At 35.9% G+C, this 25,708-nt stretch overlaps 1 protein-coding gene across 10 annotated transcripts in view; it reads left to right on the top strand.

The window, feature by feature from the left end:
- Positions 1-25,708, top strand: part of Gria2 (glutamate ionotropic receptor AMPA type subunit 2) — a 126,989-nt gene that overhangs the window by 91,829 nt on the left and 9,452 nt on the right. For all 10 annotated transcript variants that reach the window (XR_007835434.1, XR_007835433.1, XM_051199195.1 and 7 more), the window contains exons 7-12: positions 4,316-4,483; positions 4,742-4,846; positions 5,654-5,764; positions 7,228-7,434; positions 7,893-8,263; positions 12,479-12,677. Coding sequence is in view for 8 of the 10 variants with exons in the window: in XM_051199195.1 (XP_051055152.1) it covers positions 4,316-4,483; positions 4,742-4,846; positions 5,654-5,764; positions 7,228-7,434; positions 7,893-8,263; positions 12,479-12,677 (1,161 nt within the window). In the remaining 2 variants the exon portion in view is untranslated. The remainder of the gene's footprint in view (positions 1-4,315; positions 4,484-4,741; positions 4,847-5,653; positions 5,765-7,227; positions 7,435-7,892; positions 8,264-12,478; positions 12,678-25,708) is intronic.

The following is a 25,708-nucleotide window of genomic DNA, read 5'->3' as shown; positions in this document are numbered from 1 at the left end:
CTGATTGTCTACTAGCTCAGAATTGCATTTAATTTAAAAAGATACTAAGCTGAACATGTGCTTAGGTTTGAGCATTTGAGAAAGATTGAACAGACTTTTCACCCAGTGAGCATGCCCAGCTGTAGTGGGTATGTATTTCATTGGTCAAGATGATTTTAATTTAGGTTAATCGTATTTTTAATGTATGTTGCCCACATTTGTAGTCCTCTGAAACAGTTAGTGAGTGGCATCATGGTTATCTCCTGTAATGAGAGCAAACTTACTTAATGAAGATCTTGGCTTTTAGCTATTATAATTTTTAAACAAATCACAATATTTTCTTAATATCCAGCTTATTCAACTAAAGTTCTATTACCTATTCAGAGACCCAGGCATTAATTTTAAGAGTTGGCAATGAAGTGAATAGTGTATAGAGAGTAAATTAATCATTATTTTTTTCTGGGATAATAAAAACAGACACACATCGAGGCAGATACAACCAGCTATGGCTTTTCCTAGATTCAGCAACTCTTAAATTGATGATTTTTAAATAGGAATATAATACAGATTTTCAGTGATACATGAGTGCTTTAGAATGTTGTGAAAGTAATGGGATCAACTGCTTTTCCACTTGATTAGCACTTTTTCCACTTTTTAAGGTTATGGGCTTGTTATATTATTCTCGTTGACTAGAATTCAAAAACTTAGTTATTCATACCTTATCTTTTTGCTTATTTAGGCAGATACTCTGCCTCTAATGCCCAGGCCTAAACCATTCTCTTATTGTCATAAAATTAAGTTTCTACTAATCATTGCAAAATACAAACAATCCAACTTAAAATTTATTGTCCGGAGAGGTTCTCTGTACATCAAAATATTTTTGCAAGACAAATTCTAAAAATTTTATTGTAGATTAAATGATACTGTTGTTCTTTTGATACAACTTTTGCCTATGAAACACAAACACCAGACTCAGAGCCCAGGTGGAGTTTATTGATAGAGGGAAGAGAAGGGGGGGGGGAAGCTGGTGGCCAGCCAAAAGCAGAAGAGAGAGGGCAAGAGAGCAAGGGAGAGAGAGATGGGGCAAAAGAGGGAGGAGAGCAAGAGAGAGGGCAAGAGAGAGGAGGGGCACCCTTGTCAAGCTTGCTTTGAAAGGGAAAAGTTTGCACATGTGTAACTGAGTCCCCTGCACAGCCAGGTAATGACTGTGAACAGCCAGGTGAGTCTTGAGGTAGAGATAACATGGCCATGAGCGTCTTGCCCAATGTCAGGGGGCAGGGTCAGCAGACTGCTGGGTTCAGGGTCAGCAGACTGCTGGGTTCCAACAGACACAATTTCCTTTTTGGCTCCCTATTTTGTCTAATTTTTGCATCTACATTTATAGGTTGAGTCTGAAGTCTACGAAATAACTCAAATGCAGCCATTTGGGAGATATATGCACACACACACACACACACACACACACACACACACACACACACACACACACACCTGCATTTAGTAGGCACTATAGAACTGTGTTCATAAAGTACCTAATATATTTATTCTGGAGACAGTTGGTCTGCATTACCAAGTGATCCAGATCTCTATCCACAACAGATTTATAGATTCCTCAGAAAATGCAGAAAGGGAGAAAGCTCACATATGGCCTAAAGTACATTATACCACAAGAGATATTTTGAGAAGTAACTTTAGAAAGTAAATTGTAATTTAACATAATAAAAATTGCTTGAAGTCTTAGCATTTGGGAAGCTGAAACAGGAAGATTAAAAATTCATGGTCAGCCTGGAAACTCTTCCTAAAATTAAAATAAAAAAATAGTAGTAACAACAAACCAATGAAGGTTTACAGACAAAGAATGTCTTAATAGAGCTACAACACTCAGTCACAGTGTACTTCCCACAGCCTCGAACCCATTTTCCTTCCTCTTTGAAAGGGTGTGATCTATGTGAGACCTCTGACCTACGTTCTTTTTTTCCTTCCTTCCTCCTATCCTTTTTGCCTTCTTTCCTTCTTCTGAACTTACTTTTTTCTTATTTCTTCCTCATTTCTTCTTGCCTTTTCAATGTGCCAACCAAACTCTATAGTAGTCTATGAGAATCCAGTGGTTACAGGCAAGATCTACCCTTCCCCTGGAGTACCTATTCTGGTGGGGAGAACAGTTAAAAGAAGCAAATGAAGAATGTTCACATAGGATGGTCAGATGGTGGAAAATTCTATAAATAAGACAAATGGGAAAGCAGCTGGGGGATGGCAGCACTACCAAAGCAGGTTGAAGAGTCTATTGACCACAGCCACAGATCACAGAATAGTAAAAGGTTTCTGCACCCAATAAGCAATCCAAATTAAACCAAATCAAACAGAATTAGAAAAAACCCAAGTTTAATAGGTTTAATGGGTAAAATGCCCCTGGATGGTTTTTCGGCCCCCCAGAGAAGAGATAGGAAGAGAGACTGGAAAAACTATGTGTCTATTTCTGGGGGACAGTTTAAATACTCTGTGGGAATGATCTTGAGCATCTCTGTGGGAAGAGTCCTGTTTGGCAGGCTTTCTGAGATGAGGGAAGGTTTGGAGGGGGGGATATTGAGGCGGAGCTTCCACCAGAACAGATAGCACTTAGTGAAAGAGAAGATATGGGAAGTCAGATTCAGAAGTTCCTATCAAAATACTTTTCTGTAAAAGGAAACAGAAAAATAGGATGGCGATTTGATGAAAATATTGGTATAAAGTGATTTCCTACCTCTTCTCTCCCCACCCCATCTCTTATTTTCTTCTCCACTCCTTTCTTATTTCTTCCTTTAGTTGTGGTAGGAGATAGTAAAGAAGCTGATTTTTTATAGAGATAGATGATCAAGAAGAAAGCATGAGGAATGTTGCATATGTGATTCCAGAAGCAAATCTGTTTAAGGAAACAGGCAGTGTAAGATTAAAGCACCGCAGGGGGTGTGGGCTTCCAGGAAGTGGAACCAGTTCTGTTCTGTCAACTCAGGAAGTCAAATGTTTTGTGAGGCTTAGGCTTTTGTCCATCCAGGTGACAAAACAGGAACTGCTATCTGGATACCTCTTTCTCTGCACAAGACAACATAACTGCAATGAGTTTTGATAAAGAGAAGCAGGTGAAGGCTGTGGTATTCAGAAAATTTTGTGGGTCCCTGAAGGGGGAGAGGCATCAAGTTACTGATGAGTGACATTGCTCGTGTGTAAAGCATTCCATTTTGGACCTAGGTTAGGAATTTAGTGTCCCAATATCAGACATAGAAGTGGACTACCCCACAGTGGAGCTTCCCTCCCAGACCTGGATTAGGCACAAACCACACCCAAGCACCGGCTTTCACAGAGAGATCCTTTATTAAGTAGGGAAGAAAAGTTACAGTGGCTGCTTTCTGACTCTGGCAGACATAAAAGAGCAGCAATTGACCTTGCAGGTGTAATTTTAGGAAGAGTAAAAGGAGAGGTCTGTGTTAGAATGGACTAGGATGCTGTGATAAAGGACATAGGGGATGAGGGAGAAGGGGAAGGGAACAAGGGTAAGGCTTATTTGTCTCAAAGGGACAAAGGACTACCTCTGGATAGAGGCAGACAGACTTAGGGAAATGGTGGTTTAAAAAGGAAAATGGGAAACCCCATGTTAGGATGAGGTGTTTAATTTTAATTGGGTATGTTAAATAGGTGAGCCAAAGGGGGCTTTTGATTTTTGGACTTGGTAGTCAGCTTCAGGAGTAGAAACCCTCCAGATGGGGGGGGGGAAGGGGGGGAATAGGGCTTTTAGGGCTTGGTGACTAGCTTTAGGAACTTTTTTTGTAATCTAATGCTTTTTTTTTTAAGGCAGGGGGAATGGCAGGGAGACCTGCCAGAGCTGTGCTAATGCCTGCTCAGCTGCTGTTTAAATCTCAGCAAGCATTTTCCGAGATTGTTAAGGCATACAAATAGCTGAGGAGTGATGTACTTTATTTCTTAGTCCTCAACAGCAGAAACACACAGGACAATGTAAATAAATGGTCTAACACCACACTAAGGTATATGTGGGAACCACCAACATTGATCCAGGGTTAATAATTCATCTATTGTGCTGGTTCAATGAGAAACTGATCTCAAAAAATAAATAAATAAATAAATAAACTTTCAGTTAAATTAGCTGAGATACTATGAAGTTTGGACAAATTGAGTGTTCAGAAAATGTTCCATAGTCTCATTGCCCACAGCCTTGTTGGATTCTAAGAGAGCTAGCCCATGGTAGGCAGGAGCAGTCTGGGTGGCCTGTGTTACATGTTGGGACGTCATATGCATCACGGCTCTGAATCTTCTCCCATCCTAACAAATGTCTGATTCCTTTTAGTATACATCTGCCCTGACCTATGATGCTGTCCAAGTGATGACTGAAGCATTCCGCAACCTTCGAAAGCAGAGGATTGAAATTTCCCGGAGAGGCAATGCAGGCGATTGTTTGGCCAACCCAGCAGTTCCTTGGGGACAAGGTGTAGAAATAGAAAGGGCCCTCAAACAGGTCAGTCTCACAGAATGAGTGCTATTGTGACTTCACACAGTCATTAAGGTGTTTTTTGGTTACTTTCAAAACATGTAAGTCACCTTTTGTTTTATTCCTTATGTTGAACTCACAGGCCATCTTGTTTCCTCAGAATACAGGTAGGTTGGAGAATAAGCAGTTGAAAACTTCTGTTTAGGTCAGTGTGAGCGATCTCACCAGTTTACATCTTTGATTTAATAAATTTATAACTTTGCTTTACTTCCATTCCATCATTAGGTTCAAGTTGAAGGTCTCTCTGGAAATATAAAGTTTGACCAGAATGGAAAAAGAATAAACTACACAATTAACATCATGGAGCTCAAAACAAATGGGCCCCGGAAGGTAAAACTTTAAGCATTTATTCTGGGGTCTCCCCTTTGAGGAGGCAGATTCCATCATGAGCCTTCACTCCTGGGGTCAGAGAGCATGTGCATGTAGACAGTGATGAGCGCTCCTAGAAACAAATTCAGTTTGGAGATTTGTTTTATGAATGAAATAAGTTCAGTTTTGGTAAGTGACAGTGATAATTAATCTAAAATAGTACTTTATTGTAGAAGTGTTACACTTTTTCAAAGTAGATAAAAAGACATTAATTGAAAGCTAGAAAACAAGTGCTAAAGATGTAACACATTCAGAAGAAATAAGCAATGGTGTAAGTGCGTGTTTAACTGTTTAATTCAAAATCTTGCCTTAAAAAGTCTGGCTAAATTATCAATGTTATGTATATATTTACATGGTAAATTATTACCCCATGACCCAAGTTATCAAGCAGATGAGAAAACTGTACTGCCACATGCCTTTAATCTCTAAACTACAGAAGCTGAGGCAGGGGGATTGTGAGTTGAATGCAAGTACAGCTATAAAGTGAGTTCTAGACAAACTGGGGATACATAGCAAGTTGTTTAGTCAATTAAACAAAAATAAACAATAAAATAGGAAGATTCGACTCATTTATAAGAATGATTTTTTTTTTTACAATATCAATTCCAATCATACATATGTTTATGTAGGTAAAGTTGTTGCTGGTATTTAGAGGTCTATTTAATGTGGGTGTTACTTTAGGTGCCCACATGGGTTTTTAAATTGTCAAATGTTTTGCGTGAAGACAGGCCGCTTTTCATCATGTTTATCAACTATGACCTTTTCCAGATTGGGTACTGGAGTGAAGTGGATAAAATGGTTGTCACCCTAACCGAGCTCCCTTCTGGAAATGACACATCCGGGCTTGAAAATAAAACTGTGGTTGTCACCACAATATTGGTAATTGACTGCATGTTCCTGTATTGGACTCTAATTTTTCTTATTCAAAGTATCTACCTGGAGACTTGCTGTTTAGATGTTAGGGTAGTTGATTACACAAAGCAGCTTTTCCAATGTCCAATTCATTGCATACCTGCAACTGTGTCACCACTGATGTAAGGGTTACATGTTGGCTAAGCTGAAGCACTTAGAATGTCCTCATCCTCCAGGAGGCCGAAGTCTAGCTTGACAGCTGAAACCCTGCTGCTGACACAAGTGAACAGCAAAGGTTTTTTGCTCCTCATATTTCCTTTCAAATCTCACCCAGCTCTGCTTCATCTCCACAGTCTCATTTGGTATTGTGATCTAATAATCCTGTTAACTCCTCTTTGTTCATAATGAAAAGCAAGTGTGTCTCCTTTATAACCTTCATTTGAACACAGTGGTGGCCAAGTGCCCAGTTCCAAATGCATGATTATTCAAAGAGTCAGCCAAAGCTTGCCTGGAAAAAGACCATCTAGGATTTGTGCTGAAAGAAATGTGGATCACGAGGACACAATGCTGAGCAAGGGAAGGGGAGAAGGTAGAATTCACTAACAGGTGTGGTATTGAGATAAAAGGATTGTGCACTGCTTTAGTGAGCAGCAAGGTTATAAATTGGTGGATTCATTATCCTAACAACATTATAGGAATACATAGATACACTATAAGAGATTTCAATAAAATGCTGTTGGAATCTGGAATTCTGTTGATGAATGTGAGTTGGATATATGGGAATTCTCATCATGCTATTGGGATGGACCACTAACCCATTTAGATTTATGTTCACTCCAAAGTGGACAACATTGTTGTTGCTGAATCATTTTGTCATGTTTCCCCACTAATGTGTCTCTAGGGAGAAAGCCACTACAGTTGTACTTGTAGCATCATTCTTGTTTATTATATCTCATAGATGAAGTAAGACACAAAACTTTCAAGAATAGAATCAGTATGTTGCCATGACAATGGCCATTTTCAGTTTATAGATCATTGTGCATGCAGTTTTTTTTTTCTGCATGAAGTTTGTACTTGGAGTAGCAATAATACAGAACTTACCTGAACTCAGGTTTTGGGAGTAGATGTTCACTTAATCTTGAAGAAGGGTAAGAAAGACCCAAAGTTGAATATAGTAGTTGTTTAGCAAAATTTCCCTCTTTTATGCTTAAGGATTACAATTAAAATGAGTGGAAAGCTAACAGCTTTTGGGTATCTTACTCTAATATAATCAGATATAAAGCATTTTAATGACCAATCATGTAATGATTTAATGAGCTTGGTTGAAAAAGCACTATACCTGTACATATTTCTGTCAATGTCTACCATGTTATCTATATCTAACATACTCCTATGTGTAACAAGATGTTATTAAGATAGGAGTTTAACATAGTGACAGTATGTCAATAATTCAGTATAATAATCAGTGAACGTACTGTCTTTCCTTATAGGAATCACCATATGTTATGATGAAGAAAAATCATGAAATGCTTGAAGGGAATGAGCGTTATGAGGGCTACTGTGTTGACTTAGCTGCAGAAATTGCAAAACATTGTGGGTTCAAGTACAAGTTGACTATTGTTGGGGATGGCAAGTATGGGGCCAGGGATGCAGACACCAAAATTTGGAATGGTATGGTTGGAGAACTTGTATATGGGGTAAGTATATATTGTTTTGTAATTCAGTGTGAATCATTATTGAGAGAATGGCCATTGTATTTTTTTAATATTCATATCCCAGTGTTGGCATTCCATGATGCTATAGAAAAAATGTTTTAATTCTGTGATAAAATTTGAAAGGTTGAGCCAGAATCAAGAAGTAAGCTTGAAAATTAACAGAAGCATGAATTGCATCTGTATTTAAGCACACATGTTATCCCAAAGCTTCAAGGCTATATTCCAGAAAATGTGTAATGATGTTAGCCAAGTCAGATAGGTCAACTATTTGTCTTTAATACTAGATGGATAAACACATTGCCCTCTTGCTTATTCTGTAGCACCAGAACCATAATTACTACTACTATCTAATTTCTATCCCTTTCCATTCCAAGTATTAGCCATGTGTCTTTTCTAACCATAATTCTGGGTCCTGTTATTTTCCTCTGTTTCCTTTACAGAAAGCTGACATTGCAATTGCTCCACTAACTATCACCCTTGTGAGAGAAGAGGTGATTGACTTCTCCAAGCCCTTCATGAGCCTTGGAATCTCTATCATGATCAAGAAGCCTCAGAAGTCCAAACCAGGAGTGTTTTCCTTTCTTGATCCTTTAGCCTATGAGATCTGGATGTGCATTGTGTTTGCCTACATTGGGGTCAGTGTAGTTTTATTCCTGGTCAGCAGATTTAGCCCCTACGAGTGGCACACTGAGGAATTTGAAGATGGAAGAGAAACACAAAGTAGTGAATCAACTAATGAATTTGGGATTTTTAATAGTCTCTGGTTTTCCTTGGGTGCCTTTATGCAGCAAGGATGCGATATTTCGCCAAGGTTGGTCACTCACCTGCTTCAACTTTGTGCATTTTAGGTCTCAAGTAGACATTCATGGTGTTTATGGATTCACTATAAAGATGTCACCAGCTGCCGACCACTTGTCCCAGCAATTTAAAGTGCTTAGAGGGCAATTTTTTTCCCATCGGCGTAAGCCTGTAAAATACTTGAACAATGTTCCTTGAATGTTGATCATGTGTTTTCCCTGGTGAAATTATATACACCATGGAGAGGCTATAAAATGCATAAGGTTCCTATCATTCCATGCCTGCTTGGAGGGGTACCGTGTTTTTGCTGCATATTCTCATTTTACAGTCATCTGTGCATTGATCCACAGACCTGTATATGGGAAAATGGGCGATGTTAACTATTTCCTAGAGTCAACAACTTGTTAAACAACACTTCATTTGAACATACTTCATCTCTTTATTTTCCTAACATCAATTCATAAAAATGGTGTGAGAAAGAGATTATTAAACTTTTTAAATGTTAGGCTTCCGCATAAAAAGGTTGATTGCATACTCTATGTTATCTAGAAATGCAAACAGAAAAACCAATGACTTTCTGCAAATGCTGATTCCATATTGAATGACACATAGTCACACACCTCTATTCACACCAGGAAATGATTTTCTCAGGCTAAAGTTCCTAATTATCATATATCTTTCACAAATCAACAATTGCTTTTGACTATATTACAACATACATGGTAACTACTTGTGTCTCTTCAGACATATAAATCCTGCTTCTTCTAGTGTGGTATCATTAACATTTAAAGTCTGAATGTTTTCTTGTATAGTTCAATTTGAACTGGAATAGCCTCCTTTGATTTCAAGAATAATCTTTACTAGTAAAGGGAGTGACATTTTATGATAATCCATTAAAATTTTAGTTTTTGAGTAATTGGTGAATTGCAAGCAATTAATTTCAAAATGAATATAAGCATCTCAAAAATGCATAGCTTTCTAAGTGTTCTAGTATCTTCTACTGGCTGAGAAGATGGAAATGTATCCTCTAGGCAAAAATTATTAAACATTTAATCTTTGGTAGTTAGTAATTATAATTGTAGTGCATTATAAAAGTCCCATTAAAAAGAAAAAAAATGAACTGTGTAGATTTTTAAAAAAGAAAACTCTTATGAATTAAACATATTCTAAATATATTTTCATGACATGACAAAGGAGTACATGGCCCTAGGTACATACACAATTAAACTATGACAACATGTAGATGGGTCAAACTCTCATTTCTATATTTAGTAATTTGGTTTAAGTTAACAACATGAAGGGCAGTTCCTAAGAATAGGGAAGAAAAATTAACCAAACTGAGGAGTCAGAGGATATTCTGGTCCATGAAACACTAGCTTACTGGCTTAGCTTTGATAAAGACCACTGAATTGTGGTACACTAGGTCCAAGTGAAAGGCAGTTGTGCAGAAGTGCGTGTGTGTGGGGGGGTTATAATGAAGTAAATACTGTCCTGTGTTCCCAGAGATGGAGCAGGTTTGGGAGCCTTCCCACCTCCCACTCACAGCATGGCACCGGAGTTGCTTTGTTATCTAGTGTTTGCTAAGCACCAGAAAATCTTTTGCCTTTGTGGCAGGAGTTGAAGACATGTTTATTCTAGAACATCCCATAGTATACTGTGGCATTCAGACAATTTCTCTTTTTTATTATGCTTGCTTCCAAAATAGGATGTTTTATTGTGTACTTTGATTTCATTCTTGAGTCTCACCACAGTTCACAATAACATTTATTTCTTAGTAAGAAACAAGGTTTTTTTAGTTGGGGTATTTCCCTTGTTTTTGATTTTTTTTTTAAATTTCAGAATATATAGATACAACATAATTAAAATGTACTTGTCTTTGTGCTTATGTTCCACATGCACTAAAAACTGAACCTGAAACATAGCTCTAGTCAAGTTAGTGATTGCTTTAAGAAAAGAGTGAACTAGAGTACTATGCTTTAGATTGCAGAGTTGGCTACTGCATAGCAGAACACTAGAGTGTGTACTCTCTTTACAAGAAGCTTAAAATGAACAGACCACTTAGAAACTCCTTTGAAATATTTTGGAAATGCAACTATCAACCTTTTCCAAGTAAAATCTGCTTTGGAACTCCATTAAGAACATTAAAAGGACACATTTGAATTACAGTCTAGGATGATTTACTTAATTCAGTGATATTAACCTGCCTGGAATTGCAAACAAAAACAAAACAAAACAAACAAACAAAAACAAAAAAAAAAAAAAAAGAGAGAGAAGAAAAAGAAGAAAGAAAATTAGTATGGCTCTCTTGACCATAAGATATATTTTGAAACACAGAAATTAGAAAAGCAATATGCCATAATGATTATTATCTTCAGATGTTTCGTTATAACCACAATATCTCCACATATAAGTCACATGTAAATGAAACATCATTATTTGATGCATATTAAGAACAAATCATAATGCCTCTGCATTCACATTCTTCAGAATATGTGAAAGAAAGTTAAACCTTTGTTTTGATTATGGCAACTTTTATTATAAACTAAAATCAAGTTTTCCCTTCTTAATAAAATTTCCCCAGAATGCTCAGAAAAATTAATTGTTGCTTATCAGGTAGTTACAGATGAGTAATAAAGTATAAAATTATTTTTCTGTGTTTTACAGTTAATATGATTAAAGCAATACTGAAATATTTAATGTCAATAATATTTTCAAGCACTGGAATAAAAGAAAAGTAATATTTTTTTAAATATTCGGACTAAAATAGCATAACAAATAAGCACAATTCTTAATTGGGTAAGAGACTGGTCCAGTGTCAAGTGCATTTAACAAAAATCAACCTTAGTGGATCTGAGCAGCCAGATTTGAGTCTGCCCTCTCAGTTTAAGGTGTGTGTCCTATAATTATCTTGCTGCATGGCCAGATAGGATACATTGGAGGATAGTTGTGTCCATATCAGGGGTTTCCAATAGCAATATTTATAAAATACTACATTTAGATTCCATGTGAGAAATATTTAAACCCTCCCTTCTTATCATGTTAATTTAAATCTTTACAAGTCATAGTGACTTTGGCATGGAGGCAAAATTAGATTCCTTCAGTTTTTTGTTTTAAGCAAAAACAGGCTAAACCTTAAAGTTTCTGGAATCAGCTAGTTGTTTTGTATTGAACAACTGATTTATTCTACCAAAATCACCCAAAATTTTATCTGTGTCTATTGTATCAAAGGCTGCATTACTTAATGCTAATTTTCAATACATTTGATTCTGCCCGTAAATTGCCCAATTTTTATGTTTAACATTTTAGAAATGCTCCTACCTCAAATTTCTCAATTGTATGCAGAATCTCACAAACTGTTTCAAAATAACACAACAGATGTCTATTGGTATCTACGTTACTGCATATATCTCCTTCAATATTTAAAGTAAAATACTGGAAACCTATTAAGCTTTTAAAAATATCGTATGTATTTATAGTCAGACAAATGCTGCTATCTTCTTATACTTCACTTTAGTAATTTATATTTTTTAAAATTTTAAACCACTAATTCATTTTCTTTGAGTTTTCTTTCTCTCTTAAGCAGGAAACACAAAGGAACAGGGTCAGAGCAGTCCACACCATGAAGGCTTCTGATTTATATTCATTAAGAATTATGTTTTACTTTTTGTATCATTTCATTTTCCATTTCTCTATTGTACTGTATCAAATACCTATGTTTGTACACCTTAAACATAGTGAAACTGAGTTTGATTGTGGGCGGGGGTGGGCTGCATTAAAGGGCGAGTTTCTTTTTTATTTAAAGCTATATTTATGGTACACAGTTTCTTAGTATTTGTTTTGTTATGAACTTTGCTGCTGTTCTTAGGTTGTCTTGTTTGTACTTATGTCATGAGGAGAAAAAGTATTATGCATATTAGGTTAACTACTTGTACATTTCTTGAAGTTGTTTTCTTCTAGAATTTTACATTGTCAACTACTTAGGTCTATAATTTTGAGAGAATCCCCAAAATAGAGTATAGATCTTTGGATATATCCTCAGATCTCAATCTCATTACTCTGTAATCCTTGCCAAAAAATATTAGTAATTTCTAGTTTCAAAAACTAGAAAGACATATTGCAAGGTATAAGATTAACTATTCTGTAAGTGGCTAGTTGCATATGAATGTTAACTTGTTTTATATTAGATCATTCATTTTACTTTATGAATCCATTTCATACTTGTTATCAGATCCCTCTCTGGGCGCATTGTTGGAGGTGTGTGGTGGTTCTTTACCCTGATCATAATCTCCTCCTACACGGCTAACTTAGCTGCCTTCCTGACCGTAGAGAGGATGGTGTCTCCCATTGAAAGTGCCGAGGATCTGTCTAAGCAAACAGAAATTGCTTATGGAACATTAGACTCTGGCTCCACTAAAGAGTTTTTCAGGGTAAGTGATTCCGGATTTTTAGTGTCTGTATTGTTTGTTTGTTTGTTTTTCTAAATTTAACTCCTATAAACTCCCCCACTTCCTCTCATGGTTAATACGAGGGTGCTTTGTTATAAGAACCAGCTGTCTCTGTTTCTGCTCTTGGTCTGTCTCTATCTCAGGCCTTCATGCTATCCAATGCTTCCACATTTGTTTTAATTCTCAGGTCCTCAGAAGAAATAATGCTGCTCTGCAATCTTAATTTTACAAAAATCAATATATCTTCCTTGAGAACAAAATTGATGCAAAATAGAGTTTAGGTTGTTACTGTTTTCTAAGGAAAAGGTGCTGCAATTTCTTTCGTGTTATATAAATATGGCTACATCTATCATGCATAATTTATCATGAAGAGAATCATGCTTGGACCTGTTATGCTATCTTAAAATTAAGAGGCAGGTTGGATTTTCAGCTGTAAATTCTGAATTTTTGTGAAAATCTTTCATGAAAAAGCATTCAACTTTATAACATTTACAAAAAGTAACACAAGTACAGTGTGTCTATTAGATGGGTAAACTTTTTCTTTTAACCCATCATAGGACAAGGTTTGATGTTAGAGATATCATGTTTCTGTCATGCTATAAAGGTTTCATGTTTTTACTACATTTGTAAAAGAACTCATTCAATTAAAATATTTTTGCACATTCAATGTTTTTACATAATCCAACAAACACGACATAATATAGTTTGCACATCTAACAGTGTATGAGTGAGATGATAGCCAATTTGCTCCAAGATTAGGGTAAGGACCTTCAACATGCCAAACATCAAAGCAGTAGATTGTGATTTCTATACTCTCATCCTGCAATGACTGAGATCTTTGTTCCTAATATCTTCAGTTGGGCCCATGTTATGACAAGAAAAATGTGTTTGGGAGCAGAACTATAGCTACTGCAAACAATAAACTGGTTATGTGGAAGAGGAAAGCAGTTACTTTATTAGCACTTCAATAATAATGCAAAATAAGTTCTAGCCAAAACTTCTGCTTTGCTACAGATCTAAATATAAAAGTTGTGACACAGATTGCTATTTGCTACAATTTAACATCATCTACCAACATATTTATGAACACAGATCCTTTTGATATAGCAGTTCTCTGGTTTAACACTAATTTTGATAGACTAAATCAGAAGACCGCATGCTTACTAGTTAAAAATATAGGCTTAAGAGTTGTAGTCATTCTTTCTCGGTTTAGCTTGTTTTACTTATTTGGAACACTTAGGTAATTGAGAACTGTTTTGGGAAAGGATTAAGAATGTTGTTATAGGACTCTGGTTACTTCTCAAGATTATAGATTTATAAAATGAGGGCTCCTGTGCACTTGATCTCTTTTTCATGTGCACATTTTCATCATGTTTTGACACAGCTGAGGAAGTCCTCACTATAGATGGATTGTTACTCATTTTTGTATTTTTAACCTCCAAAACCCTGGCCTAATAAGTCTTTAAAAAGAAAATTCCTATTGCCAATATACTTTGTTATAGTAACATCTATCTTCTGAATACATGTGGGCAATAGGTTGTGTTTGATTTCCATGCATTATTAAACCAATGGCCAGATAATTTGGGGCAACTTGATGTATTCAGGGAGTGAAAAGGCGGTTCTTTACTGTTTTGCTTATACACCCAGGCCTATGGCTTTGTTTGTGAGTATTTATGTTCTATTCTGAATAACATCCACATTTAATTATATGAAGTTACTGCATCTGTTCTGGTTGAAATGTGAGCAAGTCCTCAGAGTCTTTCATGGCAGCTCTGGAAGGAACTTGCAACAGACTTGTCTGGATCTTAGTGCAAGTGCATATAGCATTGCAATTAGCTTTTCCTAGCTAGAGAAAGAAACTGTGTGGTTAACTATTTATAGGCTACTACATATTGTGTTCCTGATAATAAAGGGAATTTTAGATCAATATACCACCAAATAAAAGGGCACTAATGCTTTCACTGAAGTATATGACATGTTTCTGATTTGAAAATTATTGTTCTAAAAGACTCATCTCTCCCAGTTAGATTAAATCAAGGTCTGCTAGCCAATGATTATTTGTTGACACACTTGCCACTTTTATTAATATTTGACAATGGAGTCGTATGATGTAATACTGGAATGATTTCCTTCTGGGTCTACTCCCATGGCTTTTCCAGGATACTGTAACTTGTTAGCTGGAATATGGTATCTCATTCCTTTTCACATACTTCAGTGTAAGGGAATCCAATCATGGATCCCTTGTAAGCAAGGGACTCCAATCTACAGAGAGTCTTATAAGAATATATTGAGCAAAACATAATTAATTTAGACATCTTAAATACAAAATATTTGTTTTGTCAACAATTTACCATGAGTTCTCAATCTATTAACTGCATGTAGTTGAAATTTTACATTACTGGGAAAGAAAGAGGAAGCAAAGGGAATATTTGCTTCTCATCCTGAGATTACTCTTCACCACACATCATATCTATGCTGTTCTTCAACCATCTTTTAGCTCTAGGGATTTTGAATTTTCATTTGAGGTTTATTCTGGGCAGCCTGAAAGCTAGCCAGATTGATTATCATGGTGGCCAGCCTACCAGGAAAAGGAAATAGCAGAAGTGGATTGAGTTTGTGCTCATGTCTTTCATTCTCTGGCCACCTGATTTCTTTTACTACATGATCACAGACCTGGTGAATGGTTTTAACATACATTTCTTACTATGACATAATTCCATTGAGTTGCTAGCTTTTCCTTTTTCTGTTATTTTAACTTGAAATTTTATTTATTCTGCTAGAGAATCTATGAGTAACTAAGATAAGTAGTCTGTTTTAATGATAGCAAGCTTTGAATTCAGTTTTGGGGAAAACAATTTGCGAAGTAAGAGCACTGTTCAAATTAAATAACAGCTAAAAGATAAGTGAGTCTTAAGAACCTTTAAAAGATGAATGCCCATTTCTAAAATCCAATTTGGATTTCTTAAAAATTAATATGTTTTTAATTATCAGTTTAATAAAATAATTTAATATAAAAGTAACATATTGAATTTCTATTTTATAGTGATATCTTTATTACTGTGGTGATATCTGACGTTTCAATAAAGGCCTAGAGTACTTTCAGAGTTCACATAACTTAATATTAAATTAGGTTATGCTAATATTATTTTATTGAAGTTGGTGAGTCCATAATAGATTTAGAAGTATGACTTACACTCTAAATTTACTAATTTAACATGTATGTTTTTCCTAAATGTTGATAAATAAATTAAAATCAATATTTAGTTTCTTTTGCAAGAAAGTGAAAGTAGAATACAGTCTTGTAAAATCTGAGATGTGTGGGGCTAGAAGTGGCCTCCATATAGCTACACCTTTCTATCTATGATGTTGCTATGACCTGCTGTGGAGTTGCTAACCATACTTAATTAGATTGCCACTGTGGAGTACCTATAATTAGGAGGGAATTAGGGTTTCAAATATAAACTACTATTTTTAGAGTTTCAATTTTGATAATTTCCCCTCATTAAAGTAGGGCAGATCTCAGTTCTATAATTTTGTTTAGGAAATGATTTTTTATAGAACCTGTGTTCGGTATGTTCCCACAGCAAGTTAGAATTTAGAGCGGGCAATGGCTTTCTCTGTGAGTCTGGTACAAGTCTATCATTCCACAAAGACAATGATTGACTTTCAGAAGGGGAGTGGGAGTTTCTTCTGTATGCCCCGAGTCCTTCTCACTATAATCAGTCCCTTTCCTCCAGTTGTCACCTTTGGGAGAGAAGGTAAGGTACACTGTATATTTTCTGCCCAAATGGTATGTGTTAGTTCTGTTAGCACCATAAAGAAAAAAAATGCCTAATCACTGTCAAAGTAAAGGTCCTTCCTCTTTTATGTAAGAATTCTAATTACTCCATTTGCAAATAGCAGAATTATTCTGACCTTAATGCATTAAACTACAGTGCTGTTACTGAACACCATATAAATATACAGTGATAGACATGTAGTACTGATGCAATTGTTTTTAACTAGAATGAGTTTTAAATTTTCCTGCTTTTCTCTCTCTCTCTCTCTCTCTCTCTCTCTCTCTCTCTCTCTCTCTGTGTGTGTGTGTGTGTGATGTGTGCATGCATGAACATGTAAGCACAAATGAGTCTGTGCCTGTGAATGTGTTCATTTCACAATTCAGTGATCATGGTTACCAGAGAGTTAAAATAACTGAGATTATCCTTAAGGCCAAAATGTTTTGTTACTGTGTGTATGACATTGAATACACTTGTTTATATTTGCATAAAATTATTGTCTGGGCTTGGGAAATGTATGCCTTTAATCTCAGCTGTTTGGAAAAAGGAAAAAGAAGGGCCACGTATTTGAGGTATAGCTAGACTACAGAATGAATTCAAAACCACCCCGGGAAACTTAGGGATAACAGGATTCAAAATAAAAGTGCACAATAAGAGTCACCCCTGAAGTAGAAGCAGAGCTCTTGTCTAGCACAGACTCCTGGTTAACAGCCCTGATCCAACAGAGCATGCAAATATGATCACAAATGAAAGTGTTCTAGTCATTACAGGTTCGTTTCCTTACAGAATAGTAAGTATTTTTCGGTAACATTACAATTATTACATTTGCTGCTTGCATGTAGCATAGACCCCTTATAATTTCTAGATTCTTATGACATACAGAATAGAGATTTCACTAGTTTGTAAACTCTCTTTTTTTTCCTATTTTTTTTTTGATACTGCCAGTGATTTCTGTGCTAGAGTTATGAAGCCCATCAGTGTCTTTAAAGGGAGAAATAAGTGCCTGTTGATTTTAGCATACCAGCCATACATATATACCGCTTTCAAATGTTTTGAAAAATTGAGTGTAACCATATATATTTCTATATACGAAGGATGCTGCTCATAGAAAAAGAGATCCTTTATAGTCCTTCACACATGTTTAAATATGTAAATAGCTTCTAAAACTGTAGGCATTAAATACATGCTGAATGTGAATACATAGCAATAAATAGTGCAGTGCATACGATATCCATGCATGGTTAGTCATATCTATTACAGTTTTCTGTTTCTTCAAGTTAAATAGATTGATTACAGCAGGGCAATCTTTTTAGCTGCCAACTCCTGAATGCCTGAACCTTCTCTAGATGACCCAGAACAAGGTGAAGTCATTTCCTCCTTGTTGGCAGCCTTTCTTTCTCTGATATTTTAATTTCTCACCATTGCACAGAACAATTGAGGAAGCATTTTATTCATCTGAGGGCTTTAAGGACATAGATAGCCTGGAACAAGCCTGCTCTGCTGTGTCTGTTCAGTTCAACCCAGATAGAACACTGACAAAAATGTCAACATTTAGGAGGCTTTGGAATTGGTTCCTTTAAAACGAATTGCCCTGCTTAGGAATCATGCATCTTATGAAGTGGTCCTCAGATTTCACAGGAAGAGAAGACTGAAGACATGGGACAGAAGGCCATTTTTAGTCATGTGAATTCAGTGGTCCAAATACTGAGACGAGGCTATATTTTATTATTGAGTTAGGAATATTGGGCAAACTAATCGCTAGGATAAATGGATTATCTTTGTTCCACAGCTACTTTCCACAAATGTTACTGGTCTCCAACTGTCCAGATGAGTCATTTGGAACCTACTCCCCTGCCATAACAACTGAGTGCTCTATTATCAGACCACAGGAACATTTGCTTATAGATCATACATAAGCATACATGTCACACACAAGCATTGGGTTTCACAGATAAATACTGAGAATTATCTCTCAGTAAAGGTTGCAACTTTGAAATAATTCAAGAATACTCTCATTTTAAATGCTTAAAAATCCTAGTTTACATGCTTCAGAAAGAACATGAATATCACAAAACAAAGCCCAAGTATCATATATGAGTTAGGGTTTGTTGTATTTTTATTACCTTGTTTATAAAAGAACCATCATTCTCTGTTTATACTAGATTTTTTTCACACCTCTTGCTATGACATTAAACATATCTGAGGGCTCTGGGCAGAGGAAAAATGGAATTATTACTTCATTGCAATTATTAGTATAAAATAAAAATTAAATATAAATATTGTTGCTAAAATTTAGAAACTTTTCAATCATAATTTTAGTGTTTGAAGGAAGATGTGACATTGAAGTAATTTATTTATTTATTTATTTTATATCATTTTTTTTATTTTACATATCGACTCCAGTTCCATCTCCCTCCCATGACCCCCTACCACCCTTCCGTCCCATTCCCCCCACCCCTATTCCACAGGGAGGGTGATGCCTTCCAGGAGGGATTAACAAAATCTGTCAAGTCATTTGGAGTAGGGACTAGAACCTCCCTCCTGCCTCTAGGCTAAGGGAGTATCCCTCCATGGGGAATGTGCTCCCAAAGCCCTTTCTTGCACCAGGGATAAATCCTAGTTCCACTGTCAGATGTCCCTTATACTACCTAGGCCTTCTAAGCATGACACATGTTCAGGGGATCTGAGTCAGGTCAATGCAGATTTCCAATGCAGCTGTCAGTCTGGGGGTCCATTAGCTCCTCCTTGTTCAGGTCAGCTGTCTCTGTGACACTGAAGTAATTTATCATCCTCATTTCTGCATAATTTTGTTCTGAATCTTACTAAGTGTTCATCCAAAGCATTTTGTCTTGTAAAGACATTGGCTCATTTTTTTAGTGTAGTACAAACTTTCAAAATAAAATGGAAATTGAAAAAAAAAATCAAGGAATGTCATAAAATGGAATAAAAACCAAACTGTAGGCAGGTGCAAATATTTAAACTTATCAAAATTAAGTACTTTAACAACAGAAGATATTTTTGTTTTATATTTTAACACAGCTATCATGTGATTTAAAATATAAAGCATATGAAATTGTCTTTTCTTAACAGTTTAGGTGTGAAGTCATTATCTTATATAATTTTAATCCAAATTAATTTTTGATTGTTTAACTTTGGTTTTCTAAAGCAGTGTCTTTACTGTCCATTCCAGTCTGGCCTTGAACTTTCCAACCATCTACTGCCTTTTTCCTTTTGGACACAGGTACCTCCCCTCACTCTGCAACAGGGGTGAGTTATCACCCTCAGCTTCAAATACTTTTCTTTACCAGAAATTCTTTCTTGACATGACAGAAAAAAGAAAGTGGAATTTAGCTAAATACTTTAGACAGAAGATAATGCTTAAGGGTAAAGTATCCTTGGTCATTTTTTCAGGAAAACTTTGTTACCTTTAGAGTCATATTTGAAAAATACAGATGTCTTTTCTAAGTGAGATAGTAGAAAGATGATAGTGGTCAAGATAGAGCAACTGCAGTCTAAGTTAGTGAATGAGCCATTTCTGTTTGCTTCTGAATTCACAACTGTTTGTCCTTTTCCATTTTTCCTGTGTTCCAACTGTATTTATGCATGTACTTAAGTGACTGTAGAGATGGCTCAGTTGGAAACCTCTGGCCTAACAAGCACAAGTATTTGAATTTTGATCTAAAACACTCAGATAAAAATATGTGATCCCAGTGTTGGGAGTAAAAGATAGTAGAGCCCTAGAAGCGTGCTGGCCAGCTACTCTTCAGGACTCTGTGGGCTCCAGATTCAGTAAGAGAATCTGTCTCAAAAAATAAGGCAAGTCTCTGGACATTTCTCTAGAGTCAGTTTTCTCTTGAAAGCTATAATGGCTCCTATTTTATGGTATTTTTTCTCTCCTCCTCTCTCTCTCTCTCTCTCTCTCTCCCTCTTTCTCACTCTTTCATCTATTCCTTCCCTGACTCAATCTTCCTAATTCCACATGCTTTCCTCCCCTCCCTTTCTCTTTATCTTATCGCCCTCTCCAATCACTGATCACTACCACCGCCCCACTCTCAATATGTTCAGGAGCTCTTGTTCCTTTCCCCTTCTGTGAGGGACTGTGTATGAAACTTTTAGTTTCCTCCTTGTATCCTAGTTTCTCTGGCAGTGTGAATTATAGGGTGGTAATCCTTGCTCTGTGACTAAAATCCATATATGAGTGAGTACATCCTCTTTTTGTGTCTGGGTTACCTCATTCAGGATGGTTTCTTCAAGTTCCACCTATTTGCCTGAGAATTTCAAGATTCCAGTTTTTTTTTTTTTTTTCCTCAGAGTAGTATTCCATTGTGTAAATGTGCCACATCTTCTTTATCCATTCTTCAGTACAAGGGCATCTAGGTAGCTTCCAGGTTCTTGCTATTTCAAATAATGCTGCTATGAACATAGTTGAACAGATGTCCAGAGACCTACAAGACTGACCCCAACTAACAATTTGAGCAATAGTGGAAAGGCTACCATAAATGCCCTTCCCTGGTAATGAGATTGATTACTAACTTATCCACCATCATAGAGCCCTCATCTAGTAGCTGATGGGAACAGAAGGAGACACCCATAGCTAAACACTGAGAAGAACTGAAATCCAAATGCAGAGAGGGAGCACACGATCAAGCTACAGAAAGTCACAGAGACAGCTGACTTGAATAAGGAGGAGCTAATGGGCCCCCAAACTGATATCTAGGAATCCAACATGGGTCTCAGTTAGAAGGCCTGGCAGTCTAAAGGACCTCTGACAGTGGAACCAGGACGTATCCCTGGTGCACTTTGGGAGCACGTTCCCCATGGAGGGATACTCCCTTAACCTAGAGGCAGGAGGGAGAGCCTAGTCCCTACTCCAAATGACTTGACAGATTTTGATGATCCCTCTTGGAAGGCATCACCCTACATGTGGAGTGGGGGTGGGTGGAATGGAAGAGTTGTCAGGGGCATGGAGGGTGGGGTAGAGAGAGGGAGGGACAGAGAGGGAATTGGGATAAATATATAAAATAAGAAAATAAATAAATAAATATTTTAATAAACAAACAACAAAAGAAACAAACAAGGCAGGGACTGATAGAGGAAGACACCTGAGGTCAATCTCTGACCTCCACATGTGTAGTATGAAAATGTACCTGAGCATACCCATGCAGATGTACACACACACACACACACACACACACACACACACACACACACACACACACGAATAAGCCATTTGTCTTTTTTTCTAAAATCACAAGTTCTTTAAATTTTTCTCAGATTTGAAAGCCCCAAAATGTGGAAGGTTTTATTCTGTGAGCAAGACAAATCCAGATATTTGTTAAATGAAAGTGGCTGAATACACAGTACAGTACAGAGAATCTAGTGGTATGCTAGATTCCTGAAAACACCCAGATGCTGTTAAAGTTTGCTTGTTTATAACTCAAATGAACCTTATAAATTTTAAATTAAAACAGCAAGTCAACAAATGATTCTTTCATAGTTGTATGTTCCTTTCTATTGTTTTAATACATGTATCATTTTACATGTTAATTCCAGTTCCCTCATACTCCCATCCTCCCCTAACACCTGCACCAAACCCCAGCCCATCCCCTTTTGTCTCATAGGCCACCTCTCAGCCTGTAGAAAATTTCCCTCTGAGTTACAAACTAGCTCCCTAGTTCTGTTCATCTCAGAAAAGGTATGGATTTACTGGGTTCATCATTCAAGCTATTATTGAATAAGAACTATGAAACTCTCCTCTTGTCTTCTTAACCAATTCTATTTGCTATAGTTTTTAGTGTTATAATTTAGAAACTTACAATATTAAAATTTTACTCCTAAGTATTATCATCTAATACTCCTCATTCTGACTGAGATAATATAATTTATTGGGCTGGGAATGTACCTTACTGAGTTTTTGCTTGCCTAGATGTGCAAGACTAATATTTGTTGGATCCCTAGGACTGATTAATAACATATAACACATATGTGTATCATGTATCTATGATATGTATATATAATAACACATTTATTTAAGTGGACATTATCTAATTTTATAAGAATATTCTCACAACTTTTTGTTGTGAAAGTACATTATCAACCTAAATCCTATGCTTGAGTATGTATTAATATTTATTAAGGATTTGAATGTCAAACATCTCATTTCTAATTCTTCTATAGACTAACAAACTGCCAATTTAGGTAAAGTACTTAATTTTTTTTTTTTAGTCTTGCTCCTAAAATATATAGTATGTGTTTATGCTAGTACCAATTATTTAAAAAATCAATTGAAAATTGATTTTATTTAAAGTGTCACATTAGTAATATTGGTAATTTTCAGACCTGATCATCAGAAAGAAATCTTCCTGGTACTGAAAATCATTTTTACTACCTGGGACTAGTGTAATTATGGATCTTAGTGGAGAATCTACAGCTACAACTTTTCATACAGTCCTTAACTACACTCTAAATAATTGTCCTTATATTCACAGATAAGCCTAGTTCTCACCCCTTGGCAAGGAAATTTCTTTTTGCACTAAATGAAGACAATAATTAATAAGAAATACAAATTTTGGTGCCCTGTCCTAACTGATGTACCTACATAACAATCTGTGCACCTAAGACTCAGAGATTATTTCAGAAGGTGGGGAGGGAGGGAAGAGAATAAGGCCAGAGGAACAGGCAGTTTTTTGTAAAACTGAGAAATGCCAAAAGCTACACCCTTGAAGTATCACCAACATGGCTGACTGCCAAGACATAATTTGAAAAAAAATGACACCAGTAGACATTATAATTTGGAAAATGAAAATTTCATGAGGACCCAATTATAGACAAAGAATTGTAGGCAATTGCAGTTGTTGAGAGTTGGAGAAATAGTATTCCCCAAGGAGGAGCATATCAATTAGTAATGCAAAACCAGTTCAGTCCTGAAAACATGGACATGTAACACTATGCAGACAAAGCAGGTTGTATTTATGCATTTAAGAAATTTATGTGTGTGTGTATGTGTGTGTATATGTGGGTATATATACACACATATACACACACATACACACACACCATAGACATATGTGTGTATGAATAAAAGAAAGTCCATGAATTTAAAAGAGGACAGAAGAATGTACACAGAAGGGTTTGGGGAGAGAAAAAGAGACAGAGAAGTGATGAAATTGTATTTAATCTCAAAAATTAAAATTAAAAAAGTAAATTGTTATGAAAACAAACCTAAAATGACTCAATAACCTAAGAGAGCTTGTAGGTTTAGAATCGAGATGAAGTAGTTTGAGATACACAGACTTCCCCAGTGACTGGAGGTGCACAGACATTCTGATGACTGGAGATGATGAGGATAGCTGCAAGTTTGTTCAGTTGAAAAGCTGTGTCAAGCTGTGTCAATATACTCATTTTCTATATTGCATTTTGATGCCTTTAAACCTTGGAAATAATACATTGTTATTTTGGAAAAAATGTTTTCAATTAGTAGGGAATAGGAAAGTTTTATTAATGAAAGAGAAATCCTCATTGTCAACATTTGGGCTGTCACAAAGGTATTCCACATTTATAAAATATTTTATTTAACACTTTAATGCACCTCAGATATTATCTTCAATTTGGAATAATAGACCAACTCAAAGAATAAATAGATAAAACATTTGTGCAATTTTATTTTGAAACACTTTTAATCAGCTTATAATTTGTTCCAAATGTTTTAACATCCCATTTCTGTGAGAATTCACATTAGAAAAGATGTGGATTGAATAACAGTGTCAATTTAACTAAAAATCAAACAGAAATATTGTCATAGAGGCTAATAAAAAGACAGGAAAAGGGAGAGATTGTAAGTCAATCAATTTCCAACAAGTGCCTTACCAAGTCTTCAACTATTCAATGAATTTCCATTTGTAAAGGAACCTGATATGTAGGAGATATTGTGATGATGATCATTAAGTTAAAACTTTCCAGTTGAGTACCTGGAGGAACATTCCTGTAACTATATACCACAAGTCTGGCTGACAAGAGAATGCTTCCAAATCTGTTATCTCAAAAGGGAGTATTGTTAGTAAAGGAAACATATATGCATGATCTAGAAAAAAATATTCACTAATATAAATGACAATTGAGGAAATAATGTTGATATGTTTTATGGAAGCAAACCTAGAACTTCTCATTCTATGGACCACTGAACACCAACAGCAACAAGCCTGCATATATAACTGTTCTACCAAGTTAGTAACAATGTAGAGTTACTAATCTCAGAGACAAAAACTACTCTTATTTAGAATGCACTTGACATTAGATTTTCACCAAACTAAAATATTGTTTATATGTGAAGTTAATTGGAATCCTGGGATGTCATCCTTAGCAAGTCTGTAAACCTGTCTTATACCAATTTTTGATGAATTGGCATCACCTTACTTCTGTCAAATTAGGTTATAATGTGAGAGTTCTATGGCATAAAATAATAATAATGTTCAAAATATCATGACTGTTAAATAAGTTTATTATTTTCATTTTGGATCATATGCCTTCTGTTAATATATTAGAATAAGAAAATAGAGTGCTCAAAGTCACGTTACTAAGGAGGATTAAGGTCGCTGTGAGAACTGTGCAAAGAAAATATGTGAGAATATTTGACCTTTCAGTCCATGTGCAGCTGGTTTTAGCTTTGTGTGGAAAGCATTAAATGTCTCCTTTGAAGAATGCCTGTTTTTTAGAGTCAACTAGTTTTTATGATATGCATTCATTAAATAACACTATTTCTCTTCTTTCTTATCTGCCTTTGGAAAGAATAGCAACAAGACAAAGAGTACTCTGAAATGAAAATTTACCATTTATTTAAAAAATATTTTAAATGGCCAATGAATATTTCTTTAAAAAGTTATTATTCTAGAAATATATCAGTTAGTGTCTTTGTTCATCATGGTTCACTAGAGGAATAGAACCAATAGAAATAAAATACACCAAAATACAATTAATAAGACTGGATAACACGCAATAGTCCCATTACTGCAACTCAAGCTGTCTCACACTGGAGAGGTTAAGACCACAGGGCTTTCTCAACCCACAAAACTAGAGGTATCCACAGTCCCACCCTGATTTGGAAAGCTTAAAACATTTCTGGTGAGTCATTCATATTCAAGATTAAACCTCACAATGTCTTATGAAAATTTCCAGCATCATTGCCCATGTTCCTTGTCTAGTGGCTTTACCTAAGGATCTTAGTGCTTTTCAAGCCTAATT

The sequence above is a fragment of the Phodopus roborovskii genome, unplaced genomic scaffold, assembly GCF_943737965.1.
Source record: "Phodopus roborovskii unplaced genomic scaffold, PHOROB, whole genome shotgun sequence".
Lineage (NCBI taxonomy): Eukaryota > Metazoa > Chordata > Mammalia > Rodentia > Cricetidae > Phodopus > Phodopus roborovskii.
This window is presented reverse-complemented; position numbering and strand designations above follow the sequence as displayed.